At 43.9% G+C, this 21,040-nt stretch overlaps 1 protein-coding gene across 2 annotated transcripts in view; it reads left to right on the top strand.

Annotated features, from left to right (window-relative positions):
* adora2b (adenosine A2b receptor) overlaps positions 1–19,620 on the top strand; it is a 48,684-nt gene extending 29,064 nt beyond the window's left edge. The window contains exons 2-3 of one of the 2 annotated variants that reach the window (XM_068010872.1): positions 16,027–16,408; positions 16,508–19,620. In XM_068010872.1, the coding sequence (XP_067866973.1) occupies positions 16,027–16,408; positions 16,508–16,729 (604 nt within the window). In that variant the 3' untranslated portion in view covers positions 16,730–19,620. Of the gene's footprint in view, positions 1–16,026 lie in introns of both variants that reach the window. The other variant, XM_068010871.1, reaches the window with a different exon arrangement.
* Positions 19,621–21,040: the final 1,420 nt, after the last annotated feature.

Here is a 21,040-nt window from a genome sequence, read left to right as displayed (position 1 = left end):
CAGTGATCTACGGACAAGTACACCAAGGTCCCTCTGACCCTCTGTACTTCCTAGGGTCCTACCATCCATTGTATATTCCTTTGCCTTATTAGTCCTCCCAAAATGCATCACCTCACACTTCTCAGGATTAAATTCCATTTGCCACTGCTCCGCCCATCTTACCAGCCCATTTATACTGTCCTGTAATCGAAGGCTTTCCTCCTCACTATTTACGACACCATCAATTTTTCGTGTCATCTGCGAACTTACTGATCATGCCTCCTATATTCACGTCTAAATCATTAATGTACATTACAAACAGCAAGGGTCCCAACACTGATCCCTGTGGTACACCACTGGTCACATGCTTCCAATTGCAAAAACAATCTTTGACCATCACCCTCTGCCTCCTGCCATGAAGCTAATTTTGGATCCAATTTGCTAAATTGCCCTGGATCCCATGGGCTCTTACCTTCCTGACCAATCTCCCATGTGGGACCTTATCAAAAGCCTTACTGAAGTCCATGTAGACTACATCAACTGCTTTACCCTCTTCTACACATCTAGTCACCTCCTCGAAAAATTCAAATTTGTGAGACATGATCTCCCCCTGACAAAGCTACCCTTCTTGAATAATGGTACCACATTCGCTGTCCTCTAGTCCTCTGGCACTTCTCCTGTGGCCAGAGAGGATTTGAAAATTTGTGTCAGAGCCCGTGTAATCTCCTTCCTTGCCTCACATAGCAGCCTGGGTTACATCTCATCTGGGTCTGGGGATTTATCCACTTTTAAGCCTGCTGAAACCGCTAATACCTCCTCCCTTTCAATATTAATTTGTTCAAGTAGATCACAATCCCCCTCCCTGATCTCTACACATTGTCCTTCTTCATAGTGAATACAGATGAAAAGTAATCATTTAAAACCTCACCTATGTCCTCCAGCTCCACATACAGATTGCCACTTTGGTCCTTAATGGGCCCTACTCTTTCCCTGGTTATCTTCTTGCCCTTAATATACTTATAAAACGCCTCGGGATTTTCCTTTAACTTGCACGCCAGTGTCTTTTCATGCCCCCTCTTTGCTCTCCTAATTACTTTTTTAAGTACTCCCCCTACACCTTCTATACTGTTCTAGGGCCTCAGCTGTTTTCAGCCCTCTGAATCTGCCAGAAGCCTCCTTTTTTTCCCTTATCCAATCCTCTATATCCCTTGACATCCAGGGTTCCCTGGACTTGTCGGTCCTACCCTTCACCTTTACAGGAACATGTTGGCCCTGAACTCTCACTGTTTCCTTTTTGAATGGCTCCCACGGGTCTGATGTTGTCTTTCCTATAAGTAGCTGCTCCCAGTCCACTTTGGCCAGATCCTGTTTTATCATATTCAAATTGGCCTTCCCCCAATTTGGTACCTTTATTTCTGGTCCATCTTTGTCCTTGTCCATAACTATCTTAAAGCTTATAGAGTTATAGTCATCTGGATTCACTCAGTAGTGAGGATTGATGCTAAGTTAAGGAATATAAAAGTACTACCAGCTTTAGGTTTGGTGATGACAATGCATTGAAGTCAGTGAAGAGAATAGTAATTCCATGTAAAATAACTGGAGTAAGCCACTTTATCAGTACTGATACAGTGTCCAGTGAGATAACTTTACTGTTGAGTAAATCTTCAATGAAAAAGGCACAAATGAAACTTGATATGGAGCGTAATAAGGCAATTGTTTTTGGAAATTCAGTGAATTTGCATTTACCCAATCAGCATTATTGTATCCCCTAACAAAACCTGATGTTTCCAGTCAGTACTAAAGAAGTATCAATGGTATCAGTTGATAAGAATCAGAGAGATAAAAAGCAAATTGTCTTAAAGTTACACAGACAATTTGCTCACCCTTCTTGTCAAAGATTAAAAACCCTACTAAAAGATGCAGGTGTGACTGATGAAGAGTATACAAGGATAATAGAAGAGATTAGTGAAAAGTGTGAAATCTGTAAAAAGTATCGGAGGACATCATCACGTTCTATTGTCAGCCTTCCACTGGCACGTGACTTTAATGAGGTAGTTGCCATGGATTTAAAGGTATGGGGAAAAAAAAAATTTTCATTCTACATTTCTCAACCTAGCGACTAGATTTAGTCTTTCTACAATAATAAATAGCAAGGACAAAAGGGTGATTATAGATAAAATCATTGCGAAATGGATGGGGACTGAACTCTGGGCATCAGCTAAGTTTCTGACTGATAATGGAGGGAAATTTGCCAATGACGTGTTCAGAGACATGTGTGAAAACATGAACATTATGGTTATGAATACTGCAGCTGAAAGGCCTTTCAGCAATGGGCTCTGTGAGAGGAATCACACAATGATTGATGAAATGCTGCATAAAATCTTAGCTGACCAACCAAACTGCAAATTTACAACTACCCTGGCATGAGCGGTTCATGCAAAGAATTCACTTCAGATGGTTGGAGGATATAGTCCCTATCAATTGGTCTATGGGCGGAATCCCAAATTGCCTTCTGTACTGTGCAACAGTCCTCCTTCTCTAAAAGGTACTATAATTAGTTCAATTTTTTTCTGCGCATTTGAATGCTTTACATGCAGGGAGACGGGCTTTCAACAAGGCTGAGGTTTCTGAGAAAATTTGGAGAGCTCTGAGGCATCATATAAGGCCATCTGGAAGTGGAATTTAATTCAGGAGATTTGGTGTATTATAAAAGAGGGTCATAGAGAATGGAAGTGTCCTGGTAACGTAACTGGCCGTGATGGTAAGACAGTAGTTATCAAGCATGGAAATCAAACTGTTAAGGTTCATTCCTCACGATTATTCGGGGTTGATTACAAAATCTCAGAATCTGAGCAGCTGATAGAGGGAAACGAGGCACTTTGTACCTCAAATGATCATGTGTTTTCTGATGAAAGTTCTGAGGAACAGAATGAGATAGATAAAGGGTTGGATAGTAATGTGAACGATCACGATGCTCAGGAAAGAGCTATCACATCCAAAGGACAATTGCCTCAAATAGGTACTTAGGAAACATTTATTTCAGAGGGGTCTAATAAATGGAAGATTCCACAATTGTGGGATGTGTGGGAAAATCTACTGGCAAGTTTAAATATTGACTGAATGTTCAAGATGATGGCCAAGAAGCAAGATCCATGGACTGGCAGAATGGGGTGAAAGAGTGGAGGGTAAGAAAGCGCAGTGCAAGTTCTAATAGTGGGTCTGGAAGTGACTCGTGTAAGGAAACAATCATGTACTGGACAAAGAGCCTCTGATAGTGTGCGAGGGAGATCTTATAGCAGTAGTCCCGAAAGACATCACAGTGCTAATAGAGGCCATAGTTTGAGCAGATTCCACAATGAAATGAAGGGCAAAGAGCAGTCTCGGAATAGAATGAGAAGCAGAAGTTCTCAAGACCTTGAAGTTTTAGCAGCTGCCAATAAACTTGAGGATAAACTAATAAGAGAAGCAAAACATAAGGAATTAGAGAGTTGGAGAGAATTTGGTGTTTATTCTGAGGTACCAGAAAGGGGACAGCCGGCCTCATCACAAAGATGGATTTGTACTGAAAATGTCCTTCCCGATGGGACTTATAAGGCTAAAGCGAGGCTAGTTGTAAGGAGTTTTGAAGAGTGACTGGGTGATACCGATGTTAGAGTGGACTTTCCCAAGCTGGAAAAGTAAACTTGAAAATCTTTTTAGCTCTTTTGGCCATATATTCATGGGAGTGGAGATCCATTGACATAAAAACATTTCTGAAGGGTGTTACTTTTCAGAGAGAAGTGTTTCTGAAACCACCTAAAGAGGCAGCAGATACAGAAGGAAAACTGTGGAAACTGAAGAAATGCGTCTATGGCCTGAATGATGCTGCCAGGGTGTGGTATTTCTCGGTGAGATGTTTTGTTGGAAATTGGTTGTGTTCAACTAAAAGGAGATCCTGCAATGTTTTATTGGTATCGTAAAGAGGAACTTTCAGGCATCTTCATGATGCACGTTGATGATTTCTTATGGGGTGGTACTGTTTGAGAGATATGTTATTAATAATAGGGCAGAATTTAAGATTGGGTTGATTTAGATATTAAGTAGACAAAGTCTGGAATAACTTTAAATCAATAATCCTATTTAGACAATGTTACTCCCATCCCAGTTAATCGTGCTAAGTCATCGCAGAAAGATGATGATACATCTAAAGCAGAGACTGAGCAATTGCGAAGCTTGATTAGTGAATTAAATTGGTTGTGCTCTCAGACTAGACCTGATTCTAGTTTTGATGCGCTGGAGCTAAGTACGATGATGAAACACCCGAATTTAAGAATGATTTAAGGGCAAATAAAACATTTTAAAAATTAACAAAAACAAGAAATGCTGGAATCACTCAGCAGGTCTGGCAGCATCTGTGGAAAGAGAAGCAGAGTTAACGTTTCGGGTCAGTGACTCTTCTTCGGAACTGACAAATATTAGAAAAGTCACAGATTATAAACAAGTGAGGTGGGGGTTGGGCAAGAGATAACAAAGGAGAAGGTGCAGATTGGACCAGGCCACATAGCTGACCAAAAGGTCACGGAGAAAAGGCAAACAATATGTTAATGGTGTGTTGAAAGACAAAGCATTAGTACAGATTAGGTGTGAATACTTGGCATCAGGTGGCAGGACTATATCTCCAACACAGAAGTCCTTGAAGCGGCCAACACCCCCAGCTTATACACACTACTGAGTCAGCGGCGCTTGAGATGGCTTGGCCATGTGAGCCGCATGGAAGATGGCAGGATCCCCAAAGACACATTGTACAGCGAGCTCGCCACTGGTATCAGACCCACCGGCCGTCCATGTCTCCGTTATAAAGACGTCTGCAAACGCGACATGAAATCGTGTGACATTGATCACAAGTCGTGGGAGTCAGTTGCCAGCATTCGCCAGAGCTGGCGGGCAGCCATAAAGACAGGGCTAAATTGTGGCGAGTCGAAGAGACTTAGTAGTTGGCAGGAAAAAAGACAGAGGCGCAAGGGGAGAGCCAACTGTGCAACAGCCCCAACAAACAAATTTCTCTGCAGCACCTGTGGAAGAGCCTGTCACTCCAGAATTGGCCTTTATAGCCACTCCAGGCGCTGCTTCACAAACCACTGACCACCTCCAGGCGCGTATCCATTGTCTCTCGAGATAAGGAGGCCCAAAAGAAAAGAAAAGAAAGAAACGTATTCAAAGAACATGACGCTCATCATTTTTAGTGATGTTTCACACGCTAATCTTCCTGATGGGTATTCAAGTGCAGCTGGTTTCACAGTATTTCTGATGGATAAAAATGAGAAATGGTGTCCTTTAGCTTGGGAGGCTAAGAAAATAAAAAGGGTTGTTAAAAGCACGTCAGTTGCAGAAACACTGTGTCTTGTGGAGGCAGGGGATATGGGGTTCTATTTGTCAAATATTTTAGGTGAAATTCTGATCAAGGGATATCCTGAAGATAGGATACCCATCGAACGTTATGTGGATAATTGTTCTTTGTGGGACAATGTATACTCTACAAAAAGTGTGAGTGAGAAAAGACTACATATTGACCTTGCTGGATTGAAACAAATGCTGGAGAGAAAGGAAATCTCCAAACTTAAATGGGTAGTTGGAAGTCATCAGCTATCCGATTGTTTCATAAAAAGAGATGCTAGTGCAAAGAAATTGTTAGGGGTGCTAGAGAGGCGTCTCATAATGTAATACTTTGTACCTAATATGGAATTTATTTTTCAATGTTATTTGAGCATATTAATCTAAGATTTATAATAAAAGAAAGAAGGGAATTTGTTAATTGCATATCAATTGTTTAATTATATGCAGATTGAGGGTGTTAGCTGGGGTCTTTCTTGAGCGCTTATAAGGAGATTCTTACTGAGACTTGTGGAGGGTTTGAGTGAGGAATTACATGTTTGTAATCCTTTAACTCTGTACAATAAATGTGAAACTGAGTAAAGATAGGCTCCAGCATTATCCTTCCGCAACAAGCTTTCTGGAATTTAACAATCAGGATTGGATCAGATGCATCCAAGGATACCGAGAGAAGTAAGGGTGGAAATTGCGGAGGCACGGGCCATAATTTTCCAATCCTCCTTAGATACAGGGGTGGTGCCAGAAGACAGGAAACATAGAAATATAGAAAACAGGAGCAGTAGGCCATTCAGCCCTTCGAGCCTGCTCCGCCATTCATTATGATCATGGCTGATCATCCAACTCAGTAACCTGTTCCTGCTTTCGCCCCATATCCTTTGATCCCTTTAAACCCAAGAGCTATATCTAACTCCTTCTTGAAAACATAGAATGTTTTGGCCTCAACTGCTTTCTGTGGTAGCGAGTTCCACAGGCTCACCACTCTCTGGGTGAAGAAATTTCTCCTCATCTCAGTCCTGAATAGTTTACCGCAGTATCCTCAGACTATGATCCCTGGTTCTGGACTCCCCCACCATTGGAAACATCTTTCCTACATCTACCCTGTCAAGTCCTGTTAGAATTTTATAGGTTTCTCTGAGATCCCCCTCACTCTTCTGAATTCCAGCGAATATAATCCTAACTGACTCAATCTCTCCTCATATGTCAGCCCTGCCATACCAGGAATCACCTGGCACTCCCTCAGATAAGGAGACCAAAACTGCACACAATATTCCAGGTGTGGCCTCACCAAGGCCCTGTATAATTGCAGCAAGACATCCCTGATCCTGTACTCGAATCCTCTTGCTATGAAGCCCTTTTTTTACCATCTGTTGCACCTGCATGCTTACCTCCAGCGACTGGTGTACGAGAACACCCAGGTCTCGCTGCATATTCCCCTCTCTCAGTTTATAGCAGTTCAGATAATAATCTGCCTTCCTGTTTTTGCTACCAAAGTGGATAACCTCACATTTATCCACATTATACTGCAACTGCCATGCATTTGCCCAGTCACTCAACCTGTCCATATCACCCTGAAGCCTCTCTACATCCTCTTCACAACTCATCCTCCCACCCAGTTTGTGTCATCTGCAAATTTGGAGATATTACATTTAGTTTCCTCATCTAAATCATTAATATATATTGTGAATAGCTGCGGTCTGAGCACCGATCCCTGTGGTACCCCACTAGTCACTGCCTGCCATTCGGAAAAAGACCCATTTATCCCTACTCATTGTTTCCTGTCTGCCAACCAATTTTTATCCATTGCAATACACTACCCCCAATCTCATGTGCTTTAATTTTACATGCTAATCTCTATGTGGGACTTTGTTGAAAGCCTTCTGAAAGTCCAAATAAACCACATCCACTGGCTCCCCCTCATCAACTCTTACTAGTTACAGCATCGAAGAATTCTAGTAGATTTGTCAAGGATGATTTCCCTTTCGTAAATCCATGCTGTCTCTGTCCAATCCTACCACTTTTCTCCAAGTGCTCTGCTATAAGATCCTTGATAATAGACTCTAGAATTTTCCCCACTACCGACGTCAGGCTGACTGGTCTATAATTCCCTGATTTCTCTCTACCTCCCTTTTTAAATAGTGGGGTTACATTAGCTACCCTCCAATCTGTAGGAACTGTTCCAGAGTCTATAGAATCTTGGAAGATGACCACCAATGCATCCACTATTTCTAGGGCCACTTCCTTAAGTACTCTGGGATGCAGACCATCAGGCCCTGGGGATTTATCGGCCTTCAATCTCATCAATTTCCCCAACACCATTTCTCTACTCATGCTGATTTCCTTCAGTTCCTCTCTCTCACTAAACCCTGTGTTCCCCAACATTTCTGGTATGAGATTTGTGTCCTCCTTTGTGAAGACAGAACAAAAGTATGTATTTAGTTGGTCAGCCATTTCTTTGTTCCCCATAATAAATTCCCCTGTTTCTGACTGTAGGTGACCTACATTTGTCTTCACTAATCTTTTTCTCTTCACATACCTACAGAAACTTTTACAGTCAGTTTTTATGTTCTCCGCAAGCTTGCTCTCGTACTCTATTTCCCCCTTCTTAATCAATCCCTTGGTCCTCCTTTGCTGAATTCTAAACTGCTCCCAATCCTTAGGTCTGTTGTTTTTTTCTGGCAAATTTATATGTCTCTTCCTTGGATCTAATGCTATCTCTAATTTTCCTTGTAAGCCATGGTTTGGCTACCTTTCCCGTTTTACTTTTGCGCCAGACAGGAATAAACAATTGTTGCAGTTCATCCATGCACTCTTTGAATGTTTGCCATTGCCTTTCCACCGTCATCTCTTTAAGTAACGTTTCCCAATCCATCATAGCCAACTCGCGCCTCATACCATTTAGTTTCCTTTACTAAGATTCAGGACCCTAGTCTCAGAATCAACTCCGTCATTCTCCATCTTGATGAAGAATTCTATCATATTATGGTCGCTCATCCCCAAGAGGTCTCGCACAACTAGATTGTCAATTATTCCTCTCTCATTACACAATACCCAGTCTAGGGTGGCCTGTCCTCTAGTTGGTTCCTCAATGTATTGGTCCAGAAAACCATCCCGTATACACTCCAAGAACTCCTCCTCTGCGGTATTGTGACTAATTTGATTTGCCCAATCTATATGCAGATTAAAGTTGCCCATAATTACAGATGTTCCTTTATTGCATGCGTCCCTAATTTCCTGTTTAATGCCATTCCCAACATCACCACTACAGTTTGGGGGTCTATATATAACCCCCACTAATGTTTTTTTCCCCTTAGTGTTTCTCAGCTCGACCCATACAGATTCCACATCGTCTGAGCTAATATCCTTCCTCACTATTGCGTTAATTTCCTCTTTAGCCAGCAATGCAACTCCACCGCCTTTTACTTTTTTTCTGTCCTTCCTAAATACTGAATACCCCTGGATGTTCATTTCCCATCCCTGGTCACCTTGCAGCCATGTCTCCGCAATCCCAACTATATCATACCCGTTTACATCTATTTGCGCGATTAATTCATCCACTTTATTGCGAATGCTCCACGCATTATGGCACAAAGCCTTAAGGCTTGTCTTTTTAACATTACTTGTCCCCTAACCACTATTTTTCACTGTGGCCCTTTTTGATTCTGGCCCTTTATTTCTCTGCCTATCGCTTTTCTTATTCCCCTTACTGTCTTTTGTTCTTGTCTTTGATCCCCCCTCCTCTGACTCCTTGCAAAGGTTCCCAAAATTGCAAATGTTACATCCTTATTCAAAAAGGGTGTAAGGATAAACCCAGCAACTGCAGGCCACTCAGTTTAACCTTGGTGGTGGGAAAGCTTTTAGAAACAATAATCCGGGACATCATGAACAGTTGCTTGGACAAATGTGGATTAAATAAGGAAAACCAGCACAGATTTGTTATGGGCAAATCATGGTTAAATAATTTGATTGAATTTTTCAAAGTAACAGAGTCAGTTAAAGAGGGTAATGCAATTGATGTGGTGTACATGGACTTCCAAAAGGCATTTGATAAAGTGTTACATAACAGGCTTGTGAGCAAAGTTAAAGCCCATGGAATAAAAGGGACAATGGCAGCATGGATACAAAGTTGGCTGAGCGACATGAAATAGAAAGTAGCGGTGAACGGGTGCTTTTCAGATTGGAGGAAGGTTTCTAGTGGGGTTCCCCAGGGGTCGGTATTAGGATCACTGCTTTTCTTGACCTATATTAATGACATTGGCTTGGGTGCGCAGGGCACAATTTCAAAATTTGCGGATGACACAAAACTTGGAAGTATTGTGAACTGTGAGGAGGATAGAGATAGATTTCAAGAGGACAGAGACAGGCTGGTGGAATGGGTGAACATGTGGCAGATGAAATTTAATGCTGAGAAGTGTGAAATGATACATTTTGGGAGGAAGAATGACAAGAGGCAATATAAAAAAAGAATACAATTCTAAAAGGGTGCAGGAATAGAGACACCTGGGGCTATATGTGCACAAATCGTTGAAGGTGCAGGACAGGTTGTGCAAATGATTAATAAGGCATATGGATCCCTGGGCTTTATAAATAGAGACAGTACAAAGGCAAGGATGTTTATGGTGAATCTTTTTTGAATATACAGCACAGAAACAGGCCAATCTTCTAATCTACCATGAATCTTTAGCCAGAAGTGCCAAGTGGATGATTGATCTCAGCCTCCTCCTGAGGACCCCAGCATCACAGATGCTAGTCTTCAGCCAATCCGATTCACTCCACGTGATATCAAGAAATGACTGAAGGCACTGGATACTGCAAAGGCTATGGGCCCTGACAAGATTCCGGCAACAGTACTGAAGACCTGTGCTCCAGAACTAGCTGCACACCTAGCCAAGCTGTTCCAGTACAGCTACAACACTGGCATTTACCCGGCAATGTGGAAAATTGCCCAGGTATGTCCTGTACACAAAAAGCAGGACATATCCAACCTGGCCAATTACCGCCCTATCAGTCTGCTCCTGATCATCAGCAAAGTGATGGAAGGGGCCATCGACAGTGCTATCAAGCAGCACTTGCTCAGCAATAAGCTGCTCACTGATGCTCAGTTTGGGTTCCGCCATGGCCACTCAGCTCTTGACCTCATTACAGCCTCGGTCCAAACATGGACAAAAAAGTTGAACTCCAGAGGTGAGGTGAGAGTGACTGCCCTTGACGTCAAGGCAGCATTTGACCGGGTATGGCATCAAGGAACCCTAGCAAAACTGTCATTGAAGTCAATGGGAATCAGGGGGAAAACTCTCCGCTGGTTAGAGTCATACCTAGCACAAAGAAAGATGGTTGTGGTTGTTGGAGGTCAATCATCTCAGTCCCAGGACATCACTGCAGGAATTCCTCAGGGCAGTGTCCTAGGGCTAACCATCTTCAGCTGCTTCAACAATAACCTTCCCTCCATCATAAGAGAATCTAACCATCTCCCCTTGATGTTCAATGGCATTACCATCGCTGAATCCCCCAAAATTATCATCCTGGGGGTCACCATTGACCAGAAACTGAACTAGAGCAGCCACATAAATGCTGTGGCTACAAGAGCAGGTCAGAGGCTGGGAATTCTGCAGTGAGTAACTCACTTCCTGTCTCCCAAATGCCTGTTCGTCTACAAGGCACAAGTCAGAAGTGCGATGGAATACTCTCCACTTGCCTGGATGGGTGCAGCTCCAACAACACTCAAGTAACTAGACACCATCCAGGACCAAGCAGCCCACTTGACTGACAACCCATCCACCACCTTCAACATTCACTCCCTCTACCACTGACCTACAGTGGTAGCAGTGTGTACCATCTACAAGATGCACTGCAGCAACTCACCAAGGCTCCTTAGACAGCACCTTCCAAACCTGCGACCTCTACCACCTAGAAGGACAAGGGCAGCAAATGCATGGAACACCACCACCTGCAAGTTCCCCTCCAAGTCACACACCATCCTGACTTGGAACTCGCTCGTCGTTACTTCACTGTCACTGGATCAAAATCCTGGAATTCCCTTCCTAACAGCACTGTTGGTGTACCCACACCCCAAGGACTGCAGTAGTACAAGAAGGCAGCTCACCACCACCTTCTCAAGGGCATTAAGGATGGGCAATAAATGCTGGCCTAGCCAGCTACGCCCACATCCCAGAAACGAATAAAAAAAGCATTGTACACCTTTTGTTTCAATTTGATACCATCCTTAACTTCCTCAGTTAGCCTTCTCCTAGAGTCTTTCTTCCTCAATGGTATATATCTTTGTTGAGAATTATAATATCTCCTTAAATGATAGCTTTGCTACTGTCTTACCTTTTAATCTATTTTCCCAGTCCACTTTAGCCAACTCTGTCTTCAGACCTTTGTAATTGCCTTTATTTAAGTTTGAGACACTAGTTTCAGACCCAAGTTTCTCACCCTCAAACTGAATGCGAAATGCTATCATGTTATAATCTTTCATTGCCGACAGGATCCTTCAGTAAGAGATCATTAATTAATCATGTCCCATTACACATTACCAGATCTGAAATAGACTGTTCACTGGTTGGTTCCACAACGTATTGTCTAAAAAAACTGTTCTTAATCCACTGTATGAACTCATCTCAAGGCTACCTTTGCCAATTGGACTTGTTCAATCGATATGAAGATTAAAATCGCCCCTGATTATTGCACTACCTTTCTTATAAACCCCCATTATTCTTGTACAAAGCGCTGGTCAGACTGCAACAACAGCAGCAACAACTTATATTTATATTGCGCCTTTAACATAATACACCACTGTATGTTATGATCACTCATTGCCGACAGGATCCTTCAGTAAGAGATCATTAATTAATCATGTCCCATTACACATTACCAGATCTGAAATAGACTGTTCACTGGTTGGTTCCACAACATACTCCACACACCACTGACCACCTCCAGGCGCTTACCCATTGTCTCTTGAGATAAGGAGGCCAAAGAAGAAGAATCATAATAAAATGTCCCAAAGCGCTTCTCAGGAGGATTATAAAACAAAGTATGACCCTGAGCCACAAAAGGAGATACCTTAAATAATGTTTCCAGTTCTGGTGTCAAGAAACAATGGAGACAGTCAAGGCCTACAAGTATTAGCAAGAAGACAAGTCGGAAAAAGACATATGTGCAAACTGGTAGAAGATAAACAACTTAAACTGATATTGGTGAATTTTTCTTCTTACAAAGAGTGGAATGGACTTCCACACAGAGTAGTGGAGGTGAAAACTCTGGAACCATTTGAGCAACAATGCCGGGTGGTTTGTCCACTTTCATCCTTTATTGACTTTGTAGCAGTTTGATACAACTGAGTAGCTTGTTAGGCCATTTCAGAGTGCACAAGAGTCAGCCACATTGCTGTGGGTCTGGAGTCGCATGTTGGCCGGACCGGGTGGGGACAGTAGATGACAACTGCACAGTCCTTGTGGAGACTAAGTCCTGCCTTCATATTGGTGAACCACATGGGTTCTTGCAACGGTCAGCAGTGATTTCGTGGCCACCATTGGACTGGGTTTTAGTGCCAGATTTGTTGATTGAATTGGGGTTCCGCCTTCCGCTGGGGTGGGGTTCGGACAGCTGACAGGAATTGGTCGCTGGCCTGGCCAGCGATGCCCACATCCCATGAATGAATTTTAAAAAAACACGTGTCCCCGGGCCAATACCCTGGGTCTCTGGTCCAGTGACAGTACCACTACGCCACTGCCGAGGCATAGAATATAAGAGCAGGGAGGTTATGATGGAGCTGTATAAAATGCTAGTTAGGCCACAGCTGGAGTACTGTGTACAGTTCTGGTTGCCACACTATAGGAAGGATGTGATTGCACTGGAGAGGGTACAGAGGAGATTCACCAGGATGTTGCCTGGGCTGGAGCATTTCAGCTCTGAAGAGAGACTGGATAGACTAGGGTTGTTCTCCTTAGAGCAGAGAAGGCTGAGGGGGGACCTGATTGAGTTATACAAAATTATGAGGGGCATAGATAGGGTAGATAGGAAGAAACTTTTTCCCTTAGCGGAGGTGTCAATAACCAGTGGGCATAGATTTAAGGTCAGGGGCAGGAGGTTTAGAGGGAATTTGAGGGAAGAAAATTTCATCCAGAGGATAGTTGGAATCTGGAACACACTGCCTGATGGGGTGGTCGAGGCAGGAACCCTCACAACATTTAAGAAGTATTTAGATGAGCACTTGAAACGCCATAGCATACAAGGCTACGGGCCAAGGGCTGGAAAATGGGATTAGAATAGATAGGCGCTTGATGGCTGGCACGGACACGATGGGCCGACAGGCCTGTTTCTGTGCTGTATATCTCTATGACTCTAACAACAATGATGCAATGGGGGGACTCTCGGATGAGGTGACTGGCCTCCATTATCTGTAATTATCTTGAGACTCTGTGCTTGAATCATGCCCTCTATTTGCTAAAGATCAAGTTCCATTAATAGAAAGGAAATAAGGGAAGACTTGCATTTACTTAGTGAGTAAATGACTATCTAGAAAAGTTGGAATACCCAAAAACTTCTTTGTACTGATGTTCACTGAACAAGTTTTTGCCTCTCCCCAAGGTGAGCTTAGAGTTTCTAGGAACTTTTAAGGAGAATGGTAATCACTGTAAAGAAAGGATGGAAATGAATGCAGTAAAAGTGGATACAGTGCCTGGACCACATGGTATGCACGTGGCAGTGCTTAAAGAAACAGCTGATTGGCCACATATCTGTGGCATCTTTAGAGAATTATTAGAATCAGGAGCTGAACCAAAGGACTAAAAAGAAAGGACAGTAACATCTATCTTTTTAAAACAGTAGGCAAAGGACTGTCCTGACTGGTGTGCCTGAGACCTGTAGTGGGGAAAATTTTAGAGGCTATTCTGTAGAGAGGTGAAATAATGAATGGAATCACCAGGTCAACTCAGCATTGTGGAGGATCACAATGGGCAAACCTGTTAGGATTCTTTCAGGAGGCATCTGAGCTTGCGGAAGAGACAAGTCCTAGCCTTTAGCCAGGCTTTGATACCATGCTGCATAGAAGGCAGGTATGTAAGGTAAAAACAAAATCAGGTGTGCAGTTATTGAAGATTGGGAACTGGCACAGCAAGGGAGCAAAAGGAGGAGGCCGTAAAGGAGAGGCAAGAAGTGACTATTGAGGAACCCCAAGGATCAGCACCGAGACCTTTACTACTTTGTAGATCAATGATTTGGAAGTTGAGATTGTTTTGACCAGGTGAGAAAGGGGTCTAGGGCTCCCTCTCAGCCTTCACCTGGTCTTACCACAACAGGGTTTAATTTTAAACACACCATTTTTTTGCTCCCCCTTACTAAATCCTTATTCACTAACTTCCAATTATAAGGCAAAGAAACTAACCAAACTGGTTTTCTTAGGTTTAAAGAAAAAAGGTTGAACTTGATTAAACTTAAACTCTAATTTGGTTAACGCCTACGGATACGTGACACGCCCATGCTAGCATGCATACGCGATACACACATGCAGATAGAGGCAGAAAAGAGAAGAAATAAAGTGGAAAGGTTTGAGGCAATATCTGAAGATGTTTTTTTTTTACTGTTCTTCGAGCTTGCAGTAAAGTCCTTGATTGTAGGTAGGTCTTGCTTTTCGTTGGGGACCAGTATTCTTCTTAAACCTTGTTCGATATAGGAGACTTTTCTCTCTTGATGTTCATGCGTCCTCAGTGGGTCCAGAGACTTGTGAGAAAGAGATGGGAGCAGACAGGAGCGGTCTTCTCACTCCAGGAGCAACCAGTCTTTCTCTGTTCAAACTCAAAGCCCTGGACCAGCTAGTTAGTCATGGGACCAGCTGGTTTAACCAGTCCTAGCATTTGTGGATTGTATCATCTTAGCAGTCTCTGGAATGCTCTTCCTTACACCTTCAATGTCTGATGATCAAAATCCATTGTGGGTTAAGTGGACCAGGGAATAGCCCTTTGTCTCCACAAGCACTGTCTGTTAGTATGCAAATGTCCTTCCAGGCAAGTGTCTGATGATTTTTTAACAAGTCCTTTCTTCACTCCAGCAACGTTTAAAATCAATATTCATATGACAAAATTAATATGCCTCATTCATGGCAGGTGGAGGCCTGCATGACAGGATAGAGACAGAACTAGAGGAGAGGGAGAAGCATATACAAACAAGGTGTGGCCTGATCAGATACAGAAGGAGAGTTTCAATAAATTAGTTTGTAGTTCTAGTGTTTATTGTCCCTCCTGAGTTTCATCGGTTTCCAGATGCTGACAATTTCTCCATCCCAATTCACCGTCTAGTGAACCTGGACAACTCAACACTTAGTTGGTCAGGTATTTGGCATGAAAATCAATTGAGGTGATATGTAGTGAATTTAGTTCTGCTTTTGAACTGGTGGAATGGGCAAATTAGTTAGTTCTGGTCCTGAGAATTCCTGCATTTCAAGTGTTTGGAATTTTACAAGAATTGAAACATTTATTACCAGTTTGTACTCCTTGGGAGGTCTGACTCCCCCTACCTCTGCTCCTTCCCACTCATTTCTATTTATGGCAAACTTAAATAAAAAGAAAGTAATCTTGAGGAAACACATTGCATTTCCCAATGGCAAACAGCAGGAACTGCTTGCAGACAATGGCTGTTATTATCTATTTCCTGACTTTGTATTTTTTCTTGCTTACACAGATACAAGGGGTTGATTACAGGGAGACGCGCCAGGCTGATTATAGCAGTCTTCTGGATCCTGTCCTTTGTGATCGGTCTGACTCCGTTTTTTGGCTGGAATCGGAGGAATGAGGTGGAGGCAGAGTACCATAACATCACAGGCTGGGTACCTCATCCAGGGAACGATTCTGGCCTCTGGAACTGCTCGGTGAAATGCCTCTTTCTGAACGTGGTCAATATGGAATACATGGTTTACTTCAACTTCCTGGGCTGCGTCCTGATTCCACTGCTCATCATGCTGGGCATTTATATAAAAATCTTCACTGTCGCTAGAAAGCAGCTGCAAAAGATCGAGCTGAACTCCGTAAATTCTGACACCTCCAGGAAGTATTTACAGAATCAAGTAAGAGTTGCAAAATCATTGTCCATCATTGTTGGGTTCTTTGCCTTTTGCTGGCTTCCACTTCATATCCTCAACTGCATTAATCATTTTCACCCACAGTATTTCAAAACTATGGATTCTCACATCATGAATGCTGCTATCATTCTGTCTCATGCAAACTCTGTTGGGAATCCCATCATCTACGCCTACAAGATTGAAGAATTTCGCAATACCTTCCATAAAATTATTTTCAAGCACATTCTGTGCAGGACAGACGATGACGTTATGCCTGACACTCTCCGGTGGAGCACATCCATAAAAGGAACAGAGATGTTGACATGAACCATCTGGGTATCGAAGAACTTTATATTTCTAAATACTGTTTACAGACACAGACCTGACATCTGTCTTTGTCAATTAATTGTAGGGGTAATCCATTGGGTAAGAAAAGAAGACTGCAATCAAAGGAAGGTGTTAAATTGTGAAATACTTTAGCATCACCTCAAATTTGATTCTAACCCTGTAAGTAATTTTTCTCCAAGGCAGGGTGGCTAAATAGAAATAAATGTTTATAACAAGCCAATATTATGGACACAGAAAGTCAAACAGCCTAATACATCAGGTAGGAGTATGAACGACAAACTTGAGTATTGCCAGGGCTTTGTCAGGTCCATTGCATTTGCATTTTTCAAGGATGTACTGCCAGCCGTAGTGCAGCGTGGTTGGTAATCCTTAACCGTCATACAGTGATGGGAGTTGTCCTATCAGACCTCCATAGTAAGGCATGTTCATGCGTCTTGATGTTGTGATATTGTCTAGTTGACTCCAAGGCGTAGAAGCGTTTTCAAAGCGACACCACCTTTATTCCAAAGCAAACGCTATTTGCCAACAATCAACAGTGACACATTTTGTTCTGAAATGTGTCCGAACACAAAGCTGCAACCAACCACTGTGGGAGAGAATACATCTGGGACAATTCTAGGTTTTATATCAGACAGGAAATGGGGGTATAGCTGATGCTAAAGACAAAACCAGGATGGCAGCACATAATTCCTTCATCTCTTCCCCCGATGCCCCACTCCCTCCAGTTAGCTGCATCCAAGTCAAAGCATCACAATACTATCACGGCCCTGAAATTCCCTGGGCAATGATTCCAGTGTCTATGGTGGGACTGTGTCCATTGGTGCCCTCCCATACTGATCACTGCCAGAGACTGTGGGGTCAGTGGGATGGCATCCCATGTCCGAGGCCAACAGGATAATTTACTTGTGGGGTACTTTAGGACTAGGCTACTCCATGCCAGCAGAAATTCCACTGTCCCACCACCTTGTCAGGAAGGATAGGTTGCCCAAGGAACCCCCGAACCCCCAACACTGCTCTGATTAGACCATTGTTGCAATCCAGGCTGCATTTCAGGCCTGGACTCCACTAGTGAGGCCCACGTGCATCACTGCCAGGCCACTATATGCCCCCATTTAATTTGTTGCACTAGCCAGCACTGACACAGCAGGACCAGGAACTGCTGGCCATTCACCTTGTATATGATGGACTGAAGTCTTGCCCCTTACCACATGCAGAAATGGCAGAGACCAGATGTGACAAGGTTGCCCATTCCCTTGGAGGTTCTGCTGATCTGTTGAAATTACAGTGGGAGAGAGACTGGTAAAACCCCAGTGGAATTCTGCAGCCCTTGATTTCACCATAGCAACAGTACCAGCTGCCTGTACTAGATTGGCTCATCTCCTCCAACAATAATGTTGGCATCACTTTGAATTGTACCTTATTGGTTACAATTGGGAGCTCTCTCTCCCAATCATGTATACCTATCTTTGGATATATATTTTTACATGGCAGTTTTGATACTGTAAAGGTTCTGAGCTGGGAACATTGAAGTGCAGAGGGGTTGTGCTGTATATGACTTTGGGCAACACCCTCTCACCACCTAGCAATGGATGAATGTGTATTACAGATTGTAAAGTCTATGGTGCTGATATTCTACATATGTAGACACGTAAAAGCTGCATTATGGCACAGAATAAACTAATTATTGATATCCTCTTGTCACAAAAATGGTATGATTACTGGGAGGAGTTCTAAAATGAGAAAATGTGATTGAGTATGCTGGATGAGGCACAATAATATTTAACTTCATGTAGGACTAACTTCCTCAATCGATATTTATTTTCCAACTTACTTTAGTTGTGAAAGTGCACATTTCTGAAATCCTGCACCTGTCTCACCACCCATCCCCCCGCCCTCTCCTACCCCTCTGCCTGTACCTAACTACCTAAATATCCAAGCCTCAATCCATAACCGCTATCAGCATGTTTGCTTGTATTCTGACTTCCTACCCGCCTCAGTGCCAGAGATTGGATTGTGATGTCTGGGGATGGCGGATGCTTCTCCATGTTACTCACCTGTTTTGCTAGTATACTGATGCTCAATGTAATTGTACTTCCCTTTGTCTCAAGATTGTTTCACAGAACAAAGGACCCAGACCATGCTGATATCTGATCCTTGTTGTATAATACAACTTCAAAGCTAGTGAGGCAGCACATGACTAGAGATTTAAGCAAGAATTTAAATCCACATGCAGCATTGTTATAGTTCAATCAGCAAAACATTTACAAAAATAAACATTTTAAACAAACCAAGGAAAAGGACAATGCCAACACACACACAAACACACACACAGTTACAAAGCCCCAAGGCAGTGCTCTGATTTCCATTCTGCTTATTAGACAGTGTTGCTAACTCTCAGTGATGTAAAGTCTTCTGCATGGCAGTTTGATTTCATAACCACAGCTTTTCCATTGTACAGGCCGCACAGTAAAAAGCAAGACTTGCATTTCTATAGCACCATTCATGACCACAGAATGTCCCAAAGTATTTTACAGCCAATGAAATACTTTAGAAGTGTAGCCACTGTTGTAGGAAATGCTGTAGGAATGCACTAAGACGAAAAGAAAGAGTAATATTGATCAGAGTGAGATAAAAACAGAACAGAGCGGAAGAGAGTGAGAGAGAGAATAGAGTGGGAGAGACAGAGAAAAGAGTGGGAGATATAAAGGAGTGTGACAGAGGAATAACAGTACTTCCAATAGCACAATCATTGTAGTAACCTTGCTCCACATGCTATCATCTTTGTAATAACATTGCTAAATATTCACTGCACGAATCCCAACAATGGCATCTCTGCAGTTAAACGCAGCTCCGGGCCCCGTCTCTCTGCAGTTAAACGCAGCTCCGGGCCCCGTCTCTCTGCAGTTAAACGCAGCTCCGGGCCCCGTCTCTCTGCAGTTAAACGCAGCTCCGGGCCCCGTCTCACTGCAGTTAAACGCAGCTCCGGGCCCCGTCTCACTGCAGTTAAACGCAGCTCCGGGCCCCGTCTCTCTGCAGTTAAACGCAGCTCCGGGCCCCGTCTCACTGCAGTTAAACGCAGCTCCGGGCCCCGTCTCTCTGCAGTTAAACGCAGCTCCGGGCCCCGTCTCACTGCAGTTAAACGCAGCTCCGGGCCCCGTCTCTCTGCAGTGAAACGCAGCTCCGGGCCCCGTCTCTCTGCAGTTAAACGCAGCTCCGGGCCCCGTCTCTCTGCAGTTAAACGCAGCTCCGGGCCCCGTCTCTCTGCAGTTAAACGCAGCTCCGGGCCCCGTCTCTCTGCAGTTAAACGCAGCTCCGGGCCCCGTCTCACTGCAGTTAAACGCAGCTCCGGGCCCCGTCTCTCTGCAGTGAAACGCAGCTCCGGGCCCCGTCTCTCTGCAGTGAAACGCAGCTCCGGGCCCCGTCTCTCTGCAGTGAAACGCAGCTCCGGGCCCCGTCTCTCTGCAGTTAAACGCAGCTCCGGGCCCCGTCTCACTGCAGTTAAACGCAGCTCCGGGCCCCGTCTCTCTGCAGTTAAACGCAGCACCGGGCCCCGTCTCTCTGCAGTTAAACGCAGCTCCGGGCCCCGTCTCACTGCAGTTAATCGCAGCTCCGGGCCCCGTCTCTCTGCAGTTAAACGCAGCTCCGGGCCCCGTCTCTCTGCAGTTAATCGCAGCTCCGGGCCCCGTCTCACTGCAGTTAAACGCAGCTCCGGGCCCCGTCTCTCTGCAGTTAAATGCAGCTCCGGGCCCCGTCTCTCTGCAGTTAAACGCAGCTCCGGGCCCCGTCTCGCTGCAGTGAAACGCAGCTCCGGGCCCCGTCTCGCTGCAGTGAAACGCAGATCCGGGCCCCGTCTCGCTGCAGTGAAACGCAGCTCCGGGCCCCGTCTCGCTGCAGTGAAACGCAGCTCCGGGCCCCGTCTCTCTGCAGTGAAATGCAGCTCCGGGCCCCGTCTCACTGCAGTGAAACGCATTGCTGCCAGATTTAAGTTCATCCCAACCTCAGTCAGAGCATTACAACTGCCAGATACAGCATCTGCAATATTTTGCTTTTGATTAAAACTGCCACTGTCTGATAAGGAATAAGAAGAATTAATCCAAACATTCTGCAACCCTCACAGCATTCCTGTTCAGCACAGCTGTTTCTATTGAGAGTCTGGATTCCAGTCAGGGTGGAAGCATAGCAAAGTAGCCCAGATGGAAAATGTAGGTTGCAAAGCGTAATGAGGCAAAAATTTTAGCAGCCTATATTTTAACAGTTGCACATAAGAACTACAAATTCAAAACAAATGTT

The sequence above is a fragment of the Heterodontus francisci genome, chromosome 30 (assembly GCF_036365525.1).
Source record: "Heterodontus francisci isolate sHetFra1 chromosome 30, sHetFra1.hap1, whole genome shotgun sequence".
NCBI classification, from domain to species: domain Eukaryota; kingdom Metazoa; phylum Chordata; class Chondrichthyes; order Heterodontiformes; family Heterodontidae; genus Heterodontus; species Heterodontus francisci.
Note: the sequence above shows the minus strand (reverse complement) of the source record. Positions and strands in the feature narration are given on the sequence as shown.